Raw genomic sequence first — 25,228 nt, 5'->3', positions numbered from 1 at the left:
CAGACCAGATTTATCTTAGGTTGCTCTGGGAAGCAAGAAAGGAGGTTGCTAAGCTGTTGGCCAAGATCTTTGCTTCCTCACTCTCCATGGGAGTTGTACTGGAGGATTGGAAGGAGGCGAATGTTGTTCCTCTTTTCAAGAAAGGTAATAGGGGAAATCCCTGGCAATTACAGACAAATCAGTCTTACGTCTGTGGTCAGCAATGTTTTGGAAAGAATTCTACGGGATAGAATTTATGACTATTTGGCAAAGCATAGCGTGATTAAAGGCAGTCAGCATGGCTTTGTGAGGGGCAGGTAATGCCTAACTAATCTTATTGAGTTCCTTCAGAAGGTGACAAGACAGGTCGACGAAGGTCAAGCAGTGGATGTGGTGTATATGGACTTTAGCAAGGCATTTGATGAGTTTCCCATTGGTAAATCATTCATAAAGTCAGGAGATATGGGATATAGGGAGATTTGCCTATCTGGATTCAGAATTGGTTGGCTTACAGAAGGCAGAGAGTGGTTGTAGGTGGAAAGTATTCTGCCTGGAGGTCAGTGTTGAGTGGTGTCCTGCAGACTCTGTTAGAACATAGAACATAGAACATAGAACAATACAGCACAGAACAGGCCCTTCGGCCCACGATGTTGTGCCGAACCTCTAACCTAGATTAAGCACCCATCCATGTACCTATCCAAATGCCGCTTAAAGGTCGCCAATGATTCTGACTCCACCACTCCCACGGGCAGCGCATTCCATGCCCCCACTACTCTCTGGGTAAAGAACCCACCCTTGACATCTCCCCTATACCTTCCACCCTTCACCTTAAATTTATGTCCCCTTGTAACACTCTGTTGTACCTGGGGAAAAAGTTTCTGACTGTCTACTCTATCTATTCTTCTGATCATCTTATAAACCTCTATCAAGTCACCCCTCATCCTTCGCCGTTCCCACGAGAAAAGGCCGAGAACTCTCAACCTATCCTCGTACGACCTACTCTCCATTCCAGGCAACATCCTGGTAAATCTTCTCTGCAACCTCTCCAAAGCTTCCACATCTTTCCTAAAGTGAGGCGACCAGAACTGCACGCAGTACTCCAACTGTGGCCTAACCAAAGTCCTGAACAGCTGCAACATCACTTCACGACTCTTGAATTCAATCCCTCTGCTAATGAACGATAATACTCCATAGGTCTTCTTACAAACTCTATCCACCTGAGTGGCAACCTTCAAAGATCTATGTACATAGACACCAAGATCCCTCTGTTCCTCCACCTGACTAAGCACCCTACCATTAACCCTGTATTCCGCATTCTTATTTGTTCTTCCAAAATGGACAACCTCACACTTGGCAGGGTTGAACTCCATCTGCCACTCCTCAGCCCAGCTCTGCATCATATCTAAGTCCCTCTGCAGCCGACAACAGCCCTCCTCACTGTCCACAACTCCACCTATCTTAGTATCATCTGCAAATTTACTGACCCACCCTTCGACTCCCTCATCTAAGTCATTAATAAAAATTACAAACAGCAGAGGACCCAGAACTGAACCCTGCGGAACTCCACTTGTAACTGGGCTCCAGGCTGAATATTTACCATCTACCACCACTCTCTGCCTTCGACCGGTTAGCCAGTTTTCTATCCACTTGGCCAAATTTCCCTCTATCCCATGCCTCCTGACTTTCCGCATAAGCCTACCATGGGGAACCTTATCAAATGCCTTACTAAAATCCATGTACACTACATCCACTGCTCTACCCTCATCCACATGCGTGGTCACCTCCTCGAAGAATTCAATAAGACTTGTAAGGCAAGACCTACCCTTCACAAATCCGTGCTGGCTGTCCCTAATCAAGCAGTGTCTTTCCAGATACTCGTAAATCCTATCCCTCAGTACCCTTTCCATTACTTTGCCTACCACAGAAGTAAGACTAACTGGCCTGTAATTCCCGGGGTTATCCCTATTCCCTTTTTTGAACAGGGGCACAACATTCGCTACTCTCCAGTCCCCTGGTACCACCCCCGTTGCCAGTGAAGACGAGAAGATCATTGCCAACGGTACTGCAATTTCCTCTCTTGCTTCCCACATAATCCTAGGATATATCCCGTCAGGCCCGGGGGACTTGTCTATCCTCAAGTTGTTCAAAATGTCCAACACATCTTCCTTCCTAACAGGTATCTCTTCTAGCTTAACAGTCCGTTTCACACTCTCCTCTTCAACAATACGGTCCCTCTCGTTCTTAAATACTGAAGAGAAGTACTTGTTCAAGACCTCTCCTATCTCTTCCGACTCAATACACAGTCTCCCATTACTGTCCTTGATCGGACCTACCCTCGTTCTCGTCATTCTCAGGTTTCTCACATACGCATAAAATGCCTTGGGGTTATCCTTGATCCTATCCGCCAAGGATTTTTCATGCCCTCTCTTAGCTCTCCTAATCCCTTTCTTCAGGTCCCTTCTGGCTATCCTGTATCCCTCCACTGCTCTGTCTGAACCCTGTTTCCTCAACCTTATGTAAGCCTCCTTCTTCCTCTTTACTAGACATTCAACCTCCCTCGTCAACCAAGGCTCCCTCACACGACCATTTCTTTCCTGCCTGATAGGTACATACATATCATGGACACGTCGTATCTGCTCCTTGAAAAAGTTCCACATTTCCACCACATCCTTCCCTGACAGCCTATGCTCCCAACGTATGCTCCTCAAATCCTGTCTTACAGCATCGTAATTTCCCTTCCCCCAATTGTAAAATCTACCTTGTTGTGCGCACCTATCTCTCTCCATAACCAAGGTGAAAGTCACAGAATTGTGGTCACCATCACCAAAATGTTCACCCACTAACAAGCCCACCACTTGTCCCGGTTCATTACCGAGTACCAAATCCAATATGGCCTCCCCTCTGGTTGGACACTCTACATACTGCGTTAGAAAAGCTTCCTGGACACACTGCACAAACACCGCCCCATCCAATCTACTTGATCTAAAGAGCTTCCAATCAATATTTGGGAAGTTGAAGTCGCCCATGACTACGACCCTGTGGCTTCTGCACCTTTCCAAAATCTGTTTCCCAATCTGTTTCTCCACATCTCTGCTGCTATTGGGGGGCCTATAATAAACACCCAACAAGGTGACTGCACCTTTCCTATTTCTGACTTCAGCCCATACTACATCCAAAGGCAGATCCCCCTCAAACTTCCTTTCTGCAGCCGTTATACCATTTCTAATTAGCAATGCCACCCACCCCCCTCCTTTTTTACCACCCTCCCTAATCTTACTGAAACATCTGTAACCAGGAACCTCCAACAGCCATTCCTGTCCCTCATCTATCCATGTTTCCGTGATGGCCACAACATCGTAGTCCCAGGTACCGATCCACGCCTTAAGTTCACCCACCTTATTTCTGATACTCCTTGCGTTGAAGTATATGCACTTGAGCCCATCTCTGTGTCCGCAAGTAGTCCCTGTCAGTGCTACCTTCTCCACAGCCTCCCTACAGTCTTGGGCATCCTGACACACAGCTAGCTTACTTGCTGGACTACAAGTCCGGATCCCATCCCCCTGCCAAATTAGTTTAAACCCCCCCCGAAGAGTGCTAGCAAACCTACCCCCCAGGATATTGGTGCCCTTCTGGTTCAGGTGCAACCTGTCCTGTTTATACAGGTCCCACCTTCCCCAGAATGCAGTCCAATTGTCCAAATATCTGAAGCCCTCCCTCCTACACCATCCTTGCAGCCACGTGTTCAACTGCACTCTCTCCCTATTCTTTGCCTCACTGTCACGTGGCACCGGCAACAACCCAGAGATGACGACTCTGTCTGTCCTAGCTTTTAGCTTCCAGCCTAACTCCTTGAGCTCTTGAATGACCTCCCCACCCCTCTTCCTACCTATGTCGTTGGTGCCAATGTGTACCACGACTTCTGGCTGCACACCCTCCCCCTTAAGGATTCTGAAGACACGGTCCGAGATGTCTCGGACCCTAGCACCCGGGAGGCAACAAACCATCCGAGAGTCTCGCCCATGTCCACAGAACCGCCTGTCCGTCCCTCTAACTAGAGAGTCCCCTATAACTAGCGCTCTCCTCCTCTCCCCCTTTCCCTTCTGCGTCTCAGAGCCACAGACCCCTTCACTGCAGCTTACACCTGCAAGGCTGTCCCCCCCAACAGTTTCCAAAGCTGTATACTTATTTTTTAGGGGAACGACCACAAGGGAACCCTGCACTGCCTGCTTCTTCCCCTTCCCACCTCTAACTGTTACCCAGCTACCTCTGTTCTCCGGCGTAACTATGTCCCTGTAGCATCTATCAATCACCCTCTCAGCCTCTCGAATAATCCTCAGTTCATCCAGCTCCAGTTCCAGTTCCCTAACTCGTTCGGTGAGGATCAGGATCTGACTGCATTTCCTGCAGACGAAGTCGGCAGGAGTATCGGTGGTCACCCCTACCTCAAACATCCTGCAGGAGGAACATTCCACCGCCTGCGCTGCCATGACTGTACACTTTGTCTCCAAAAACAAGAACACTGAGTCAATAACACTGAGTCACTTACCTGTGGACTTTAAAGTTAGGTTAGAGGAGGCCCTACGAAAGTAGGACCTGGGGTCTAGAACACACCCACTCAAATACTAATCACTTACCTTCCCGCCCAGCTATGCGCTCCAACCTCACTTCCGCTGCCCGCTACAGGTAAGTAATTTTGAAAGAAACTGTCTTACCTTAGCTGTAGTCTCCCGGGTTCGCTTTTCCTCGGCCGCTGCTCCCACTCAAATGACCGTTGGTGATTAAAGGGTGAGTATTTATACTCACAGTTCTCCTTCCCGGCTGCCCCTCTGTTTGCCGTCACTTCCTCTGCTGCTCCCGCTCTTTTTGTGAAGAGAGAGAAAAAAAAACACCTCTGCCCGCTACAGGTAAGTAATTTTGAAACAAACTGTCTTACCTTAGCTGTAGTCTCCCGGGTTCGCTTTTCCTCGGCCGCTGCTCCCACTCACTGTTCTTGGGCCTCTGCTCGTTGTAGTTTGTATAAATGACTTGGATGAGGAGTTTGAGGGGTGAGTTAATAAATATGGCGATGAAACATAGATTGGAGGTGCCATTGATAGTATCAAGGGCTATTACAGGCTACAGCGCAACATAGACAGGATGCAGAGCTGGGCTGAGAAATGGCAGATTGAGTTCAACCTGGATAAATGCAAAGTGATGCATTTTGGAAGGTTGAACTTGAAAGCTGAATATAGGATCAAAATCAGGGTTCTTGGCAGTGTGGAGGAACAGAGGGATCTTGGTGTTCAAGTACATAGATCTCTCAAAGTTGCCACACAATTGGATAGGGTTGTTAAGAAAGCATCTGGTGTTTTCGGCTTTCATTAACAGGGGATCGAGTTTAAGAGCTGCGAGAGTTTGCTACAGCTCTGCAAGTCCCTGGTGAGACTACACTTGGAATATTGTGTCTATCGCCCTACTATAGGAAAGATGTGGAGTCTTTGGAGGGGGTGTAAAGAAGGTTTACCAGGATGCTGCCTGAACTGGAGGGCTTGTCTCATGAAGAGAGGTTGACTAAGCTCTGACCTTTCTGTCTGGAGAAGGAGGAAGAGAGGTGACCTGATCTTCCTGAAGAGAGGTATACAAGGTAATGAGAGGCATGGATAGAGTCAATAGCCAGAGACTTTTCCCCAGGGCAGGACTGACTGGCACGAGGGGTCATAGTTTTAAGATATTAGGAGGAAGGTATAGAGGAGACATCAGAGGTAGGTTCTTTACGCAGAGTTGTGAATGCATGGATTGCGTTGCCAGCGGTGGTGGTGGAAACAGAGACATTAGGGACATTTAAGCGACTGCTGGACATGCACATGGATAGCAGTGAGTTGAAGGGTATGTAGGTTAGGTTATTTTGTTTTACAGTAGAAATAATCCTCAGCACCACATTGTGGGGCGAAGGGCCTGTTCTGTGCTATAATTTTCTATGTTCTATATAGACTGCAGTGGTTCAAGAAGGCAGCTCACCACTACCTTCGCAAGGGCAACTAGAGACAGGCAATAAATGCTGGCTAGTCAGCAATAACCACGTCCAATGCATGAATAACACAAAGCTTTAACCTCAGCCTCTCATCGCTCTAAAGTACTTATCAGGATGCCAACCAAGTTTAACTCCCCCTCAACAGCATGCGCAAACCTCCCCATGAGGATTTTGGTCCAATTCGTGTCCAAATGTACCCCATTCAACCTGTGGTCCCACCACTTTCCAGTAATGGTCCCATTGCCTCGGGAATCTAAAACCCTCCATCTTGCACCATCTCTCTAGCCATGCATTCATTTGCTCTATTCTTCTATTCCTCTACTCACTACTGCGTGGCACCAGGACTAATCCAGAAATTACTACCTTTGAAGTCCTGCTTTTCAATTTCCAACCTAGCTCCCTGTATTTTGCTTGCAGGACTTCATTTCTTTTTCTTCCTATGCCATTGTTCCCAACATGGGCCTTGACTCTGACATCAAAATACAAGATAGCATCCTGGAGTCATATGTACAGCAACAAAGCTGCCTGTCTGCACCCCTCTCTAACAAATCCCCTACCAATATTTCCTTTTCATGCTCGTTCCTGTCTTCTCCCCCACCAGCCTCATGAATAGCTGGATCACCCACAGTGCCATGGCCTTGGATCTGGCTGACCTCCACAGAGAAACTATCACTGCCACTGTTTCCCAAGGCTGAGCAGGCAAGATGTACTCGCAAGATTCCCTCACTACTGCCCGGACCATTTTGTTCTGTCTAACAGTCAGCCATTCCCTCTCTGCCTTCACATTGGGCAACAATGTTCTGAAACATGCTATCCACAAACCTCACAACCTCATGTGTGCTCTGTCATATCCCCAGCAAAACCTGGAGCTTGAGTTGTTCCAGCCATAGATACATTTGCACACATGGTTATCCAGACCAGAAAGAACATCTGTGATTTTCCACAGAGTGCAATGCCTGAATTCCCCAGTTGTATGAACCCTGGGGACCCTGCTCATATTTTATTCTTATTCCTACTTAACTATAGACTAGAAAAGTCTTATGTCTTGCTTTTGTCAGACAAACAAAACTATTTAATTCAATTTAGTGAAAAACTTAGCTTTTTGAACTTCTAAAATTTTCATTATTTATGTGAAGTTTTAAGCTGTACGTATGGTCTTAACTTAAATCAAGATCCTGTCACCAGAGACCAAAGAGAAATTATCCCCGCAATTATCTACCTGCTCTCTTTTGATGTCAGATTTAGATTTTGTTGAAGCAACTCCACTGTTCATCTAACTGTTTCTGGGTCTCGCCACTATCTGCTCTCTGCACTTTAACCTCACTTCTACCTCTTCTGAGTACCATACAGCTCCAGCACCTGTCTGCCTGCTTCTGGGACATCTCCACTATCTACTGTCTGCTCTAAATGCTCCTTTAACTTTGCTACCACTGATTTCAAGTCTCAACAGGTCTGTCGCAAGTTTGACTGCTCACACTGCTCCTTTTAACCTCACTGCCACTGATCCTGGATCCCACACACATCCATTGCCAGTCTTTCTATTTCTGGAACATCTCTATTTTCATTGCTGTTTTGACATCACTGCCAATGCTTCTGAGTCCCACACAGATAGAACACTGCAATGAGAACACTCCCAATTAAGACTGTCACAAAGCCAGTCCTTTTTTTTCTAAAAGCTGTTCCTTGGCTCAAGGATACTATGTCCTTGATTTTTTTTCTGAGGGGTAATAAACCAGGACAGGCTCCAATCAGACTGGTTTGGTACAGAGATGATAAGGATTTTGAGAGGCCTTCTGTTTATATGTAAACAGATGAGACTTCAGGCCAAAGTAGTCATGTTACAGAAGTGAGCTGTATAATGAAAGGGGAGTGGTCAACTCTGTAGGTGAGCAGTTTAGTTCAGTTCAGAACTGGTTGGGAGTTCCAACAGTGAGCTGTATGGAAACTCCCTCTCTCCTTCTAACTTCAACCTGTAAGCATGTGTTCCATTTATACTGATTTTTAAAGCGGTTTGCTTATTGGGACTGTTGTGTATATTCGGGACACACAATTAAGTCTAGTTTAGATACTCTGAGTTCTGTAGGGGTTCCTTATTCTGTTCTTTGTGTATTCATTGTATAATTTTGTGAATAAATTTTTGTCTGTTTTAAAATATAGTAGTCAACTTAGCTTCCTCACTCCAGATAATTTTCAATATACACTTACCGAAACAAATTGCAAAGTTATGGTCAGGCTGCCTGCTTAAGAATGTTTTGAGTGAACAAAAGAACAAAAAACAAAGAACAAAGAAAATTTACAGCTCAGGAACAGGCCCTTCGGCCCTCCAAGCCTGAGCTGATCCAAATCCACTGTCTAAACCTATCACTGAATTCCTAAGCATCTCTATCCTTCTGCTCCCCACCTACTCGTGCATCTGTCCAGATTAATCTACCGTGCTTGCCCTCTACTACTTCTGCTGGCAACACGTTCCAGGCACCTGCCGCCCTCTGTGTAAAGTACTCCTCGTAAACGTTTCACTTCTCACCTTGAAACCGTGACCTCTCATTATTGAATCTTTCACCTTGGGAACAAGCTTATCTCTATCTACCCTGTCTATACCCTTCATGATTTTGTAGACCTCAATCAGGTCCCCCCTCAATCTCCTTGTTTCTAATGAAAACAAACCTAACCTACTCAACCTCTCTTCATAGCTAGCACCTTCCATACCAAGCAACACTCTCATAAACCTTCTCTGCACCTTCTCCAAACATCCACATCCTTTTGGTAATGTGGTGACCAGAATTGTACACCGTATTCTAAATGCGGCCGAACCAACATTGTGTACAATCTTAACATCACCTGTCAGCTCTTATACTCAATACCCCATCCGATGAAGGCAAGCGTACCATATGCCATCTTGACCACTCTATCCACCTGTACAGCAACCTTCAGGGTAAAATAGACCTGAACTCCCAGATCTGTCTGCTCATCATTTTTTTCCAAGGCTCTTGCATTCACTGTATAATTCCCTCTAGAATTAGACTTCACAAAATGCATCACCTCACATTTGCCTGGATTGAAGTCCATCTGCTACTTCTTCACCCAACTCTCCAGTCTATCTACATTCTCCTGTATTCATTAACACTCCCCTATGCTTTCTGTTACTCTACCAATCTTCATGTCATCTGCACACTTGCTGATCATACCAACAGTGCCCTCTTCCAGATCGTTTATATATATATCACAAACAACAGTGGCCCCAGCACTGACCCCTGTGGAACACCATTGGTCACCTTTTTCCATTTCAAGAAACTCCCTTCAACTACTACTCTCTGTCTCCTGTTGCTCAACCAGATCTTTATCCACCTAGCTAGAACACCTTGCACACCATGTGACTTTACTTTCTCCATTAGTTTACCATGGGGAACCTTATCAAATGCCTTACTAAAGTCCATGTGTGTGACATCAATAGGCCTTCTTTCATCTATCAACTTGGTCACTTCCTCAAAGAACCCTAGTAAGTTGGTAAGAAATGATCTCCCCTGCACAAAACCATGTTGCCTATCACTGATAAGCCCATTATTTTCCAAATATAAGTAGATCCTATCCCTCAGAACCTTCCCCAGCAACTTTCCCACCACTGACGTCAGGCTCACTGGTCTGTAGTTACCCAGAATATCCCTACTATCTTTCTTGTACAGGGGGACAACATGAGCAATCCTCCAGTCCTCAGGCACCTCACCTGTGTTTAAGGATGCCACAAAGATATCTGTCAGTGCCCCGGCTATTTCCTCTCTCGCCTCCTTCATCAACCTGGGATAGATCCCATCGGTCCTGGGGATTTGTCCACCTTAATAGCCTCCAGCCTACCCAACACATCTTCCCTCCTTATGTCAACGTGATCCAGATTATTCAAACTTCTATCTCTAATCTCAAGATTCATCATGTCCCTCTCCTCAGTGAACACTGATGCAAAGTAATCATTCAGAATCTCACCCATTGTCTCAAGTTCGACACATAGCCTTCCTTCCTTACCTTTTAGTGGATCAATTCTTTCTCTAGTTACCCGCTTACTTCTTATATAAGAATAAAAGGCTTTGGGATTCTCCTTAATTCTGTTCACTAAAGCTATTTCATGACCCCTTTTAGTCCGCTTGGTTCCTCGTTTAAAACTGGTCCTATTCTCCTGATATTCCTCCAGGGCCCATTCTGTTCTTAGCTGCCTGGACCTAATGTATGCTTCCCTTTTCCTCTTGGCTAGTCGTATAATTTCTCCTGCCATCTGTGGTTCGCCAATCTTGCCTTTCTTATCCTTTGCTTTCATCGGGACATGCCTATCGTGCACAATCTTTAACCTATCTCAGAAAACCTCCCACATATCAAATGTGGACTTCCCTTCAAATAGCTGTGTCCAATCCACATTTCCCAGCTCCTACCTAATTTTGATGTAATTTGCCTTGGCTCAGTTTAGTACTCTTCCCTTAGGACCACTCTCATCTTTGTCTACGAGTATTCTAAAACTTACAGAATTGTGGCCACTGTTCCCAAAGAAATCCCCCACCTCCCCCGGAGTGGTCTGGCCTGTCCATCAGAAGACCTTATGATGGAGAACAGATAATTAACGAAGCAGCTGGAGATGGCTGGGCCTAAGACACTACCCTGAGGAATTCCTGCAGAGATGTTCTGCAGCTAACATGTTTGACCTCCAATAATCCCAACTATCTTCCTTTGAGCTATGAATGACTCCAGCCAGTGTTGGGTTTTCTCCCTGATTCCCACTGAGTTGAACTTCACTCAGGCTTCTGGATGCTACATTTGGTCTATTACTGCTTTGATGTTAAGGATAGTCACTGACATCTCAACATTTGAAGTTTGCTCTTTTATCTATGTTTGGATCAAGGCTGCAATGAAGTCAGAGGTTGTATAGCCCTGGCAAAATCCAACTTGTCATCGCTGAGCAAGTAATTTCTGTATTAATGTCACTTGATCTTCCATCATTTTGGTGACATTTTAGAATAGACAGACATAGACAGCAATTGGCAGGATGTTGTCCTGACTTTAGTGAACACAACATTCTACATTGTCAAATGTAGATTCAAGTGATATCATTGTATTGGGACAGCTTGATTAGTGATGAACTGGTCAGCTACTTTTAGAGAACATTTTTTTAGCTGAGAATGGCTTTCTTTATTCCCATGTTGTTACTACTACTGCTGGGCTATTATCAGCACCTATAGCTTTTGCAGTATCCACTGCCTTCAGCTGTTTCTTGGTATCGTGTATAGTCAACTTAATTATTGCGGACTGGGATATGTTTTGCTGATGACTCAAGGGGAGATGGAGATGAATCAACAACTCAGTACTCGCATCTAAAGAAGGATGCATATCCTTCGGTCTTGTGTTTTGCATTGATTTGCTGGATTCCCCTAGCAATAAAATATTTGTGGAGTTTTCTCCTCTTGTTGGTTGCCTAATTTAATCATGTAAGGATTTTTAAAGTTATGCTTATTTCTGTGAGAGCAGGCACAATAGGGAGCACATTTTAAAGGTTTTATATCAAAAATGTTTATTTATTAAGGAACTTACTGGTTACACCAGTGAAGCAATTAACTTTTTTAGATTCCCTACAATGTGGAAACAGACCCTTCGGCCCAACCAGTCCATACAGACCCTCCGAAGAGTAACCCACCCAGACCCATTTCCCTCACACCAATGCACCTAACACTACGGGCAATTTAGCATGGCCAATTTGCCTGACCTGTACACCTTTGGACTGTGGGAGGAAACCGGAGCACCCGGAGGCAACCCACGCAGACACAGGGAGAATGTGCAAATTCCACACAGACAGTTGCCCAAGGCTGGAATTGAAGCTGGGACCCTGGTGCCGTGAGGCAGCTGTGCTAACCACTGAGCCACCGTGCCGCCCATATTCTTGTTCAGTATTGTTTTTTTTCACACATAGTTGGAGGGCTGGACACAATAAATGCTTATTTTTTATGATAAATCCATTGTATCATAATATTGCAGAATGGCTAGAGCATATTGTTTCATTTGCCAATCACCTTAAATTAGTGTGCTCTTTTTCTCCGCTCTTCTTCAATGTGAATAACATACCATTATCTAATCTGTCTGCACACTTCACAATGTTGAGCTGCCAACCTGTCCTCTACCTTCACTGTCCATCTCGCAGCTTGGGATAATTCTCCTAAAATTGTCACTGCACCAGAGTGCCACGCTTAATTATATGCAGGGATGCATTTTCAAGGAAGTAAAATAACAAACAATTGCAATCTATTGTGCTGCCTGAAAAGCTGATACAATGAAGATTTTAATACTTAGAATGTACAGGAAGTTTTATCAGAAACTTAAACTGTGGACTAACCAGCTTAATTTCTGTAGGAGTGCTTAGTTTCTTTTTAACACATTGTAGATTTGGTATTTTAACACTTTTATTAAATTTAATGTGGATCTGATAGTTTTTTAAATATTTTCTGTAGTTGCAAATGGACAAGGCATTAAAGAGAAGAATTTTGTGAACGGGATAACACAGGAACAGCTTCACAGTTACGACAAGGATGTCAGAAATGCAGAGGTAATACTCCAGTCTGTTCTGTGATTACTTGTTAATTTCAAGCCTATGCAGGAGACAACAACTTCTCTATATACTGGACAAGCTCCAATTCACTTATTCATAGCAATGAACCAGAGAGACAGGATTAGCTAGAGTCCCTTATAGAAGGTGTCAAAACAGAGCACTTGGGTAATAGTGACAGGATCGGATAGAATCAGCATGGATTTACAAAAGAAGAAAGAAAATTTTCAGCCCAGGAAAAGACCCTTCGGTCCTCCAAACGTGAGCCGATCCAAATCTACTGTCTAAACCTGTCGCCCAATTCTTAAGCATCTGTATCCCTCTGCTCCCCACTTACTCATGCATCTGTCTAGATGCATCTTAAATGAATCTACCGTGCCTGCCTCTACTATTTCTGCTGGCAATACATTCCAGACACTTACCGCCCTCTGTGTAAAGTACTTGTCGCGTGTATCCCTCTTAAACTTTTCACCTCTCACCTTGAAAGTGTGACCTCTCGTAATTGAATCCTTCACCCTGGGAAAAGGCTTATCTCTATCTATCCTGTCTATACCCTTCACAATTTTTTAGACCTCAATTAGGTTCTCCCTTCAGTCTCCTTTTTTTTAATGAAAACAATCCTAACCTTCTCAACCTCTCTTCATAGCTAGCACCTTCCATACCAGGCAACATCCTCGTAAACCTTCTCTGCACTCTCTCCAAAGCGTCCACATCCTTTTGGTAATGTGGCGACTAAAACTGCACACAGTATTCTAAATGCGGCCGAACCAACATTGTGTACAATTTTAACATGACCTACCAGCTCTTATACTCAATACCCCTGAGGAAGGCAAACATACCATATGCCTTCTTGACCACTCTATCCACCTGTGCAGCAACCTTCAGGATACAATGGACCTAAACTCCCAGATCTCTCTGCTCATCAACTTTTCCCAAGGCTCTTCTGTTCACTGTATAATTCGTTCGAGAATTAGACTTCCCAAAATGCATCACCTCACATTTACCTGGATTGAACTCCATCTGCCACTTTTCTACCCAACTCTCCAGTGTATCTATATTCTCCTGTATTCTTTGACAGTCCCTTATGCTTTCTGCTACTCTACCAATCTTCATGTCATCTGCACACTTGTTGATCATACCAACAGTGCTCTCTTCCAGATCATTTATATATATCACAAACAACAGTGGCCCCAACACTGACCCCTGTGGAACACCACTGGTCACCTTTCTCCATTTCAAGAAACTCCCCTTCAACTACTACTCTCTGTCTCCTGTTGCTCAACTAGATCTTTATCCACCTAGCTAGAACACCCTGCACACCATGTGACTTCACTTTAGACAAGAGACAATAGGTGCAGGAATAGGCCATTCTGCCCTTCAAGCCTGCACCACCATTCAATATGATCGTGGCTGATCATCTTTAATCAGTATCCTGTTCCTGCCTTATCTCCATAACCCTTGATTCCACTTTCTCTGTAAGTTTACCATGGGGTACCTTATCAAACGTCTTACTAAAGTCCGTGTATATGACATCAACAGCCCTTCCTCCATCTATCAACTTGGTCACTTCTTCAAAGAATTCTATTAAGTTGTTCAGGCACGATCTCCCCTGCACAAAACCATGTTGCCTATCACTGATAAGCCCATTCTTTTCTAAATATAAGTAGATCCTATCCCTCAGAACCTTCCCCAGCAACTTTCCCACCACTGACGTCAGGCTCACTGGTCTACAGTTACTCAGAATATCCCTACTACCTTCTTGTACAGGGGGACAACATGAGCAACCCTCCAGTCCTCCAGCACCTCACCTGTGTTTAAGGATGCCACAAAGATATCTGTCAATACCCCAGCTATTTCCTCTCTCACCTCCCTTATCAACCTGGGATAGATCCCATCCAGTCCTGGGCATTTGTCCACCTTTATAACCTCTAGCCTACCCAACACATCTTCTCTACTTATGTCAATATGATCCAAATTATTTAAACGTCTATCTCTAATCTTGATTTGGAGATGCCGGTGTTGGACTGGGGTGTACAAAGTTATAAATCACACAACACCAGGTTATAGTCCAACAGGTTTAATTGGAAGCACACTAACTTTTGGTGCACCGCTCCTTCACAATCTCTATATTAATCATGTCCCTCTCCTCAGTGAACACTGATGCAAAGTAATCATTCAGAATCTCACCCATTCTCTCAGGTTCGACACACAGCCTTCCATCCTTATCCTGTAGTGGACCAATCCTTTCTCCAGTTACCTGCTTACTTCTCATATAAGAATAAAAGGCTTTGGGATTCTCCTTAATTCTGCTCGCTAAAGCTACTTCATGACCCCTTTTAGCCCGCTCGATTCCTCGTTTAAGACTGGTCCTACTCTTCCGATACTCCTCCAAGGCCCATTCTGTTGTTAGCTGCCTGGACCTTACGTAAGCTTCCCATTTCCTCTTGGCTAGTCGTACGATTTCTCCTATCATCCACCAGTCTTGAACCTTGCCTTTCCTATCCTTTGCCTTCAACAGGACATGCCTATCCTGCACTATCTTTAACCTATCTTGGAAAGCCTCCCACATATCAAATGTGGACTTCCCTTCAAATAGCTGTGTCCAATCCACATTTCCAGCACCTGTCTAATTTTGATATAATTGGCCTTGGCCCAGTTTAGTACTCTTCCCTTAGAACCACTCTTATCTTTGTCTATGAGTATTCTAAAACTTACAGAATTGTGGTCACTGTTCCCAAAGAAATCCCCCACTGCAACTTCCACAACCTGGCCTGGCTCATTCCCTAACGCCAGGTCCAATATGGCCCCTTCCCTTGTCAGACTATTGACATACTGCTCTAAAAAAACTCTCCTGAATGCTTCTTACAAATTCTACCCCATCCAGACCTCTGACATTAAGTGTATCCTAGTCAATGTTGGGAAAATTAAAATCTCCCACCACCACTACCCTATTGCCTCTACATCTTTCAATAACCTGTTTGCTTATTTGTTCTTCTAACTCTCGCTCACTGTTGGGAGGCCTATAAAGGGTAAATTGTGCTTGACATATCTGCTGGAATATTTTGGAGCTGTAACTGGTATAGCTCATAAGGGGAAGCCAGTGGATGTGGTTTACTTGGATTTTCAGAGGTCTTTGATAAAGTCCCACATAAGAGATTAGCATGTAAAATTAAAGCGCGTAGGTTTGAACATCATGTATTAAATGGATTAAAAGTTTTCGGCTAACAGGAAACAAAGAGTGGGAATAAATGAGCCTTTATGCTGAGAGGTGCAAGGGAGGAGCAAAGGACTTCAGGGGAAAGACATAGTTGTCAGGCCTCTGGCACTGAGCCTGGCACTGTGGCTCAGAAGAGAAGGGGGGAATATAGAAAAGCACTAGTGGTAGGGGACTCAATAGTTAGATGGATTGACAGGAGATTTTGTAGTCAGGAATGGGACTTCCGGAAGGTATGTTGCCTCCCCAGTTACAGGGTCCGGGATGTCACTGATCGGGTTTACAGGATTCTGAAGGGGGAGGTTGAGCAGCCAGAAATAGTGGTACATGTTGGCACCAATGATATAGCCAGGAAAAGGATTGAGGCTCTGAAAAGTGACCACAGAGAGTTAGGTTGGAAGTTGAAGAGCAGGATGAGTAGAGTATTGATCTCAGGTTTGCTACCAGTGCCACGGGATAGTGAGGTGAGGAACAGTCAGCGAATGTAGCTTAACATGTGGCTGCGAGGCTGGTGCTGGAGGGAGGGCTTCAGATACCTAGACCATTGGGATGCCTTCTGGGGAAGGTGGGACCTGTACAAGAAGGACGGGTTGCACCTGAACTGGAGGGGCACAAATGTCCTGGGTGGGAGATTTGCTCGTGTGATTCTGCAGGGTTTAAACTAGTTTGGCGGGGGGGTGGGAATCAGAGCCACATATCTGAGATGGGGACAGTTGCAGATGAGGCAGTGACAGGATGTAGTGAATCTATCGGGAAGGTTTTTCATGTGATGAAACAAAGGGATTGGTTAAAGTCTGCTTCAATGCAAGGAGTGTCAGAGATAAGAGTGACGAACTTAGAGCATGGATCAGTACTTGGGGATACGATGTTGTGGCCATAACGGAGACATGGGTTTCACAGGGGCAGGAATGGCTGCTTGATGTTGCAGGGTTTAGAACATTTAAAAAGAACAGGGAAGTTGGAAAGCGAGGAGGGGGTATAGTATTGCTAAACAGAGAGTGCATCACAGCTACAAAAACGAAGTTTGTTGAGTAAGGTCTGTCTAGATTAGTGTGGTGCTGGAAAGGTACAGCAGTTCCAGCAGCATCCGAGGAGCAGTAAAATTGATGTTTCGGGCAAAAGCCCTCCATCAGGAATATAGGCAGAGAGCCTGAAGGGTGGAGAGATAAGTGAGAGGAGGGTGGGGGTGGGGAGAATGTAGCATAGAGTACAATAGGTGAGTGGGGGAGGGGGGTGAAGCTGATAGGTATGGGGGAAGGGGTGGAGTGGGTAGGTGGAAAAGAAGATAGACAGGTAGGACAAGTCATGAGGATAGTGCTGAGCTGGAAGTTTGGAACTGGGGTGAGGTGGGGGAAGGGGAAATGAGGAAACTGTTGAAGTCCACATTGATGCCCTGGGGTTGAAGTGTTCCGAGGCGGAAGATGAGGCATTCTTCCTCCAGGCGTCTGGTGGTGAGGGAGCGGCGGTGAAGGAGGCCCAGGACCTCCATGTCCTTGGCAGAGTGGGAGGGGGAGTTGAAATGTTGGGCCACAGGGGGATGTGGTTGTTTGGTGCGGGTGTTCCCTAAAGCGCTCTGCTAGGAGGCCAGTCTCCCCAATGTAGAGGAGACCGCATCGAGAGCAACGGATACAATAAATGATATTGGTGAATGTGCAGGTAAAACTTTGATGGATGTGGATGGCTCCTTTAGGGCCTTAGATGGAGGTGAGGGAGGAGGTGTGGGCACAGGTTTTGCAATTCCTGCGGTGGCAGGGGAAGGTGCCAGGATGGGAGGGTGGGTTGTAGGGGGGCATGGACCTGACCAGGTAGTCACAGAGGGAACGGTCTTTACGGACGGAGGAAAGGGGTGGTGGGTCCGTTTGGAGGTGGCGGAAATGTCGGCGGATGATTTGGTTTATGCGAAGGTTGGGAGGTTGGAAGGTGAGCACCAGGGGCGTTCTGTCCTTGTTACGGTTGGAAGGGTGGGGTCTGAGGGCGGAGGTGCGGGATGTAGATGAGATGCGTTGGAGGGCATCTTTAACCACGTGGGAAGGGAAATTGCGGTCTCTAAAGAAGGAGGCCATCTGGTGTGTTCTGTGGTGGAACCGGTCCTCCTGGGAGCAGATCCGGCGGAGGCGGAGGAATTCGGAATACGGGATGACATTTTTGCAAGAGGTAGGGTGGGAAGAGGTGTAATCCAAATAGCTGTGGGAGTCGGTGCGTTTGTAAAAAATGTCAGTGTCAAGTCGGTCGTCATTAATGGAGATGGAGAGGTCCAGGAAGGGGAGGGAGGTGTCAGAGATGGTCCAGGTGAATTTAAGCTGAAAATGTGTTGCTGGAAAAGCGCAGCAGGTCAGGCAATATTCAAGGAGCAGGAAAATCAACGTTTCGGGCATGAGCCCTTCTTCAGGAATTCATGAAGAAGGGCTCATGCCCGAAACGTCGATTCTCCTGCTCTTTGGATGCTGCCTGACCTGCTGCGCTTTTCCAGCAACACATTTTCAGCTCTGATCTCCAGCATCTGCAGTCCTCACTTTCTCCCAGGTAAATTTAAGGTCAGGGTGGAATGTGTTGGTGAAGTTGATGAATTGCTCAACTTCCTCGCAGGAGCACGAGGTGGCGCCAATGCAGTCATCAATGTAGCGGAGGAAGAGGTGGGGAGTGGTGCCTGTGTAATTACAGAAGATGGACTCTTCTATGTAGCCAACAAAGAGACAGGCATAGCTGGGGCCCATATGGGAGCCCATGGCTTCCTCTGGTGTGGACGAAGTGGGAGGATTCGAAGGAGAAATTGTTAAGGGTGAGGACAAGTTCGGCCAGACGAATGAGAGTGTCGGTGGAAGGGTACTGTTGGGGACGTCGGGAGAGGAAGAAACGGAGGGCTTGGAAACCCTGGTCATGGCGGATGGAGGTGTAGAGGGATTGGATATCCATGGTGAAGATGAGGCTTTGGGGGCCGGGGAAACGGAAGTCTTGGAGGAGGTGGAGGGCTTGGGTGGTGTCTCGAATGTATGTGGGGAGTTCCTGGACTAGGGGGGATAGGACAGTGTTGAGGTAGGTAGAGATGAGTTCAGTGGGGCAGGAGCATGCTGAAACAATGGGTTGACCAGGGTGGTCAGGCTTGTGGATCTTGGGAAGGAGATGGAACCCGGCAGTGCGGAGTTCCTGGACTATGAGGTTGGAAGCTGTGGTGGGGGATCTCCTAAGGTGATGAGGTTCTGTATGGTTTGGGAGATGATGGTTTGGTGATGGGGGGTGGGGTCATGGTCGAGGGGACAGTAGGAAGAGGTGTCCTCGAGTTGGCGTTTGGCTTCAGCGGTGTAGAGGTCAGTGCGCTGGACTACCACTGCGCTCCCTTTATCCGCTGGCTTGATGGTGAGGTTGGGATTGGAGCAGAGGGATTGGAGGGCTACGCATTGTGAGGGTGAGAGGTTGGAGTAGGGGAGGGAGGTAGACAGGTTGAGGCGGTTAATGTCCCGGTGGCAGTTGGAAATGAAGAGGTCGAGGGCGGGTAACAGGCCAGCGCGGGGTGTCCAGGTGGATGTAGTGTGTTGGAGGTGGGCGAAGGGGTTCTTGGAAGGTGGGCAGGAGTCCTCATTGTGAAAGTAAGCTTGGAGGTGGAGGCGGCGGAAGAAGTGTTCGAAGTCACGGTGTGTATTAAATTCATTGATGTGGGTGGAGGGAGATGAATGTGAGTCCTTTGCTGAGGACTGATCATTCTTCCTGAGTCAGGGGGAATGGTGAAAACTGAGCAGGGCTGGGAGCTGGAATCTCGTGTGGGTGTGGAGATGGGAGTGGGGGCGGAGCCGGTAACTGGAGTGGGTGTGATGGTGGGGGGAATGAGGGTGGAGTCAAGACCAGGGGTGGTGTTCCCCTCAGGGTTCTGGGGGACGGGGATGGTGACAGTGGGATCTGTGGGGGGGCGTGTCAGCAGAATGCAGGTGAGTGGCGTTGGTGAGGGCACAGGTGGTGGCAAACATGGCAGTGGGGGGGGCCGTAAGTCACTGAGCACGTGACATCAGCGATGAGCTGAGGGGAGGAAGTGACGTCACGTATGGTGCATGAGGAATTGTGGGGGGCGGATGTGACTGTGGAAGTGGCCGTAACAGGGGCAGAAGTGACATCATCAATCAGCGTGGGGATGGGTGGAATAAAGGAACAGCAAGGGAGCAACCACCTCATTGGGGGTTTTCTACAAACCACCTAATAGCAGTAAAGAGATAGGAACGCATAGGTGTGCAGATTCTGGAAAAATGCAGAGGTAGCAGGGTTGTAGTTATGGGTGATTTCAACTTTCCCAATATCGACTGGAAACTCCTAAGTGCAGATGGTTTGGATGGAGCCGTTTTTGTCAGGTGTGTTCAGGAGGGTTTCCTTACTCAGTAAGTAGACAGACCGATGAGGGGAGAGGCCATTTTGGATTTGGTACTCAGCAATGAGCCAGGATAGGTGTCAGATCTCGCGGTGGGAGAACACTTTGGTGACAGTGACCACAACTGCCTCACATTTAACATAGCCTTAGAAAGGGAAAGGAGCAGTTACCGAGGGAAGATATTTACTTGGGGAAAAGGCAGAATTTGGGAAGTACAGAGGAAGCAATTGTTCGACAGAAAGGGGACAGTAGACATGTGGAGGCTCTTTAAGGAGCGGTTGTTGCGAGTGATGCACGCATTTATTCCTCTGAGACAGGTAAGAAGGGATAAGATTAAGGAACCTTGGACGATGAGAACAGAGGATCTTCTCGTCAAAAGAAAGAAGGCAGTTTACTTAAGCTGGAGGAAACAAGGATCTAGTACAGCTTTAGAGGATTACAGGCTTACTAGAAAGGAGCTCAGAAATGGACTGAGGAGAGCCAGGAGGAGGCACAAGAAAGACTTGGCAGGAAGGATTAGGGAGAATCCAAAGGCATTTTACTCATACATGAGGAATAAGAGAATGATCAGGGAGAAGGTGCGTGGAGTCTGAGTAGATAGGGGAAGCCCTAAATGAGTATTTTGCTTTAGTTTTCTCTAAGGAAAGGGATCTTGTTGTGAATGAAAACTTTGAGGAGCTGGGATACAGGCTTTACCAGATCAAGATTGATGAAGTTGATGTGCTGGAAATTTTGGAAAACATTAAGATTGTTAAGTCCCCCGGGCCAGACCAGATTTATCCTAGGCTGCTCTGGGAAGCGAGAAAGGAGGTTGCTAAGCCGCTGGTGAAGATCTTTGCCTCCTCACTCTCCACGGGAGTCGTACCGGAGGATTGGAAGGAGGTGAATGTTGGTCCTCTTTTCAAGAAGGTTAATAGGGAAATCCCTGGTGATTACAGACCAGTCAGTCTTACGTCTGTGGTCAGCAAAGTTTTGGAAAGAACTCTGAGGATAGGACCTATGACTATTTGGCAAAGCATAGTGTGATTAAAGGCAGTCAGCATGGCTTTGTGAGGGGCAGATCATGCCTCACAAATCTTATTGAGTTCTTCGAGAAGGTGACAAGACAGGTTGACGAAGGTTAAGCAGTGGATGTAGTGTATATGGACTTCAGCAAGACATTTGATAAGGTTCCCCATGGTAGGGTCATTCATAAAGTCAGGAAGTATGGGATACAGGGAACTTTGGCTATCTGGATTCAGAATTGGTTGGCTGACAGAAGGCAGAGAGTGGTTGTAGATGGAAATTATTCTGCCTGGAGGTCAGTGTTGAGTGATGTCCCACAGGGCTCTGTTCTTGGGCCTCTGCTCTTTGTAGTTTTTATAAATGACTTGGATGAGGAGGTTGAGGTTTGGGTTAGTAAATTTGCAGATGACACAAAGGTTAGAGGTGTCATCGATAGTATCGAGGGCTATTGCAGGCTGCAGCGCGGCATAGACAGGATGTAGAGCTGGGCTGAGAAATGGCAGATGGAGTTCAACCTGGATAAATGCAAAGTGATGCATTTTGGAAGGTCGAACCCGAATGCTGAATATGGGATTAAAGACAGAATTCTTGGTAGTGTGGAGGAACAGAGGTGTGCAAGTACATAGATCCCTCAAAGTTGCCACCCAAGTGGATAGGGTTGTTAAGAAAATGTATGGTGTTTTCGGCTTTCATTAACAGGGAGATCGAGTTTAGGGACATTTAAGCGACTGCTGGACATGCACATGGAGAGCAGTGAGTTGAGGGTTGCATAGGTTAAGTTATTATATTTTACATTAGGATTAAACCTCGGCACAACATCGTGGGCCAAAGAACCTGTTCTGTGCTGTACTTTTCTATGTTCTATGTTCTTTATCCAAGTGCAGGCAGTGACTAGTGGGGTGCCAAAGGGATCAATGCTTGAAACCCAGCTAATCACAATATATGTTAATGGTTTAGATGAGGAAACTACGTGTCATATCAGGTTGTCAGTTGATGGTGGCTTTTGCCCAAAACGTCTATTTTCCTGCTGCTCGGATGCTGCCTGACCTGCTGTGCTTTTCCAGCACCACTCTAATCTTGACACTGATATCAGGTTGTCATCCTATCATACATTTCAGAGATGACCACCAGACTACTCCAGCCCCTTGGCATCATGGCAGCCCACAAACCTATTACCACACTAAAAACAACTGCTGACAAGTTTAAAGGACCCCATACCTGCAGCCAGCAGAACAAACATAACATACAAAATACCCTGCAAGGTCTGCAACAAACATTTCTTTGGACAAACTGGCAGGAAACTAGCCACCAGGAAAAGTGAGCACTAATGAGCCACCAAAATACATGACCAACTATCACTGGCATCCATACACACAGATGAAGATGGAGACCAGTTTGACTGGGATAATGCATATATTCTAGGACAGGCCAAACAAAGACACGCACAGGAATTCCTCAAGGCCTGGCATTCAAACCAGAACTCTATTAACAAACATATGAGTTTGGATCCCATTTATCGACCTCTCAAAAACAGAACCGGAAATGATATCACTCACCATAACAAGCCAAGGCACATAAACAGCAAGCGGGACAGAACACCAACACTTCACCGGAGGCTCACGGATGATGTCACCTAGCGACATGACAAAACATCTGAAAACAAACCCACCAGCTCAGCGAGCAAATCGACAACCTGAGCTACAAATCTTCTTCAAGGCCTCAAACATGTCATATTTCTAAGTTTCAAGCAGCACCCTCCTGGGTGGGAAGGTGAGCTGTGCAGAGATTCAAGAAAAGCTTCAGTGTGATTTGGACAAGTTAAGCACTGGGCAAAAACATGGAAGATGCATATAAAATGGATAACTGTGAATTATCTGGATTATTTGAATGGGGATAGATTGGAAAAGGGGTAGGTGCAATGATACCTGGGTTCCTTGGACATCAGTTACTGAACGTAAGCATGCAGGTGCACCAGGCAGTGAAAAGGCGGATAGAATAGGATCAAATAGAATAGAATAGCCTTTATTGTCGCTTATATTCAATGAGTACAATGAAAGGCATATATATCACCAATTACAGTGCCAGTTTAGATACAAAAGTACCTAGGCACATCTTCTTATCTTAGACAATAGAAAAATAAAATGTCTAATATTACAGAAATAAAAATTCAGAACAATAGACCACACTGGCACCTAGCTTCTTGTCAGCACCCAACCCCAGCTCCAGATCATGTTGGCGACACACCACACCAGGAGGCTTGATGCAGGAGGCCAGAACTTCATCATGCCACAGGAGTCCCCTGAGGGAGGAGGCCACTGAGCCAGGTTGGAAGGTCGCCATGCCAAGTTGGGAGGCTGCTGCACCAGGCTGGGAGTCGTCACTGGAGGCCGGGAATCATCGCCGGAGACTGGGCATCATTGCTGGAGGCCAGAAACTGTCACTGGCTGGAGTTCAGAAGTTGTCACCGAGGACGAGAGCTGGGAATCTTTGCTCACCAGAGGCTAAGAGTCGACATTGGAGGCCATGAATCATCAGAGACCGTGAGAGACAAAGAGAAAAAGAGCACTGGAAGGAAAATAAAGAGATGAAAAAGAAGGAGAATAGGTAGAACAGATGAGCTCTGGCTGGAGTGTCCTACTCTACCGCCATCTTGGATTACATCCACCAAAAATAGTATGTTAGACTTGGTAGCAAGAAAGTTTGAGTACAGGAGCAGGGATGTCTTGCTGCAACTGTTTAGGCAATTGGTAAGACCACACCTAGAGTACTGTGTGCAGTTTTGGATACTTAACTAAGGAAGGATGTTCTAGCTATTAAAGGAGTGCAAATAAAGTTTTTCAGACTTGGTTCCTGGAAAGACAGGACTGATATACAGAATTGGTTAGGACTGTATTCACTGGAGTTTAGAAAGAGGGGAGAGCCTCATATAGAAACCTATAAAATTCTAACATGATGAGGCAGGATAGATGCAGGAAGGACGTTCTCAATAACAAGGAAACACAGAACTAGGGATTGCTTTCTAAGGATGAAGGATAGGTCTTTTAGGACAGAAATGAGGAAACATTTCTTCATCAGAGAGTGGTGAGCCTGTGGAATTCTCTGCCATAGGCAACTGTTGAGGCCAAAACAATGAAGACTTTCAAGGAAGATGCAAATATTGTTCTCAGGATGGAGGGGATCAAAGGATATGGTGAGAGAGTGGGAACAGAGTGCTGAGCTGGGTGATCAACCATGATCATATTGAATAGGGGAGCAGGCTCAAAGGGCCAAATGGTCTACGCCTGCTCTTATGTTTTATTCTGTCTTTTAAATGAAAGTCAGACAGGTGATCAGACCTTTTATTTTTCCCCATTCAGCTGCCACATTGCTTCAACCTCATCATATTATCCATTCCCTGCTGAATTGTCAAAACCCAAATTTACCCCAAATCTACAAGTTTAGTGCATATCTTATATCTCTTAATGTACCCTAGACCCATCAGATAAACCTCCAACTCTCAAACTGGTAAAGATAGCAACCTACTCCACAATCATTAGCAATGGGAGGATCAGTTGTTTATAAAAAAAACACATTAATTCCTTGAACTTAGGTACTAATACAAAAAATAATGGTATTACAATATTACATTTCACTTTGGGCATTTTACAGACTGCAATCGCGATTCACTCTGATGAAGCCAGATGTGACAGGCTGTTTATTGAGTTGGTAACTAGAATGCATAAATTTAAGATGAAGAAAGAGAATCTTCTTTGTGCAGTATTATTAGATCATTAATATATTAATCCTGAGTTTACAAGTAATACTAAACTTTATGATCTAGGAAATTTTGAAAATAAGAGCAAAACATTTGTAAAACAATAAAAGGACAAAATCTATTAGGCTGAGCAATGAGATTTGTGGCAGATCCATGTGAGAAATCTGGCAAGCCCTGTGCAATGTCTCTCTCTGTATCTTTTTTGTATCTACTGAGCAACGAGGTTAGGCAGCTGCAAGTCACCAATTAAGAGGGATCATTGCTCGATTAATGCCTATTAACACCAGAAAGTCAGAGTGGATATCTCCAACTTCCTCTGTACTTTGCTAGTATAGATAGGTGGC

At 45.8% G+C, this 25,228-nt stretch overlaps 1 protein-coding gene across 1 annotated transcript in view; it reads left to right on the top strand.

Moving 5' to 3' along the window:
• Positions 1 to 25,228, top strand: part of LOC140491660 (uncharacterized) — a 255,833-nt gene that overhangs the window by 217,440 nt on the left and 13,165 nt on the right. Inside the window, exon 18 of the mRNA XM_072590156.1 lies at positions 12,466 to 12,560. Within this exon, the coding sequence (XP_072446257.1) occupies positions 12,466 to 12,560 (95 nt within the window). The remainder of the gene's footprint in view (positions 1 to 12,465; positions 12,561 to 25,228) is intronic.

Source organism: Chiloscyllium punctatum, chromosome 19, assembly GCF_047496795.1.
Source record: "Chiloscyllium punctatum isolate Juve2018m chromosome 19, sChiPun1.3, whole genome shotgun sequence".
NCBI lineage: Eukaryota > Metazoa > Chordata > Chondrichthyes > Orectolobiformes > Hemiscylliidae > Chiloscyllium > Chiloscyllium punctatum.
This window is presented reverse-complemented; position numbering and strand designations above follow the sequence as displayed.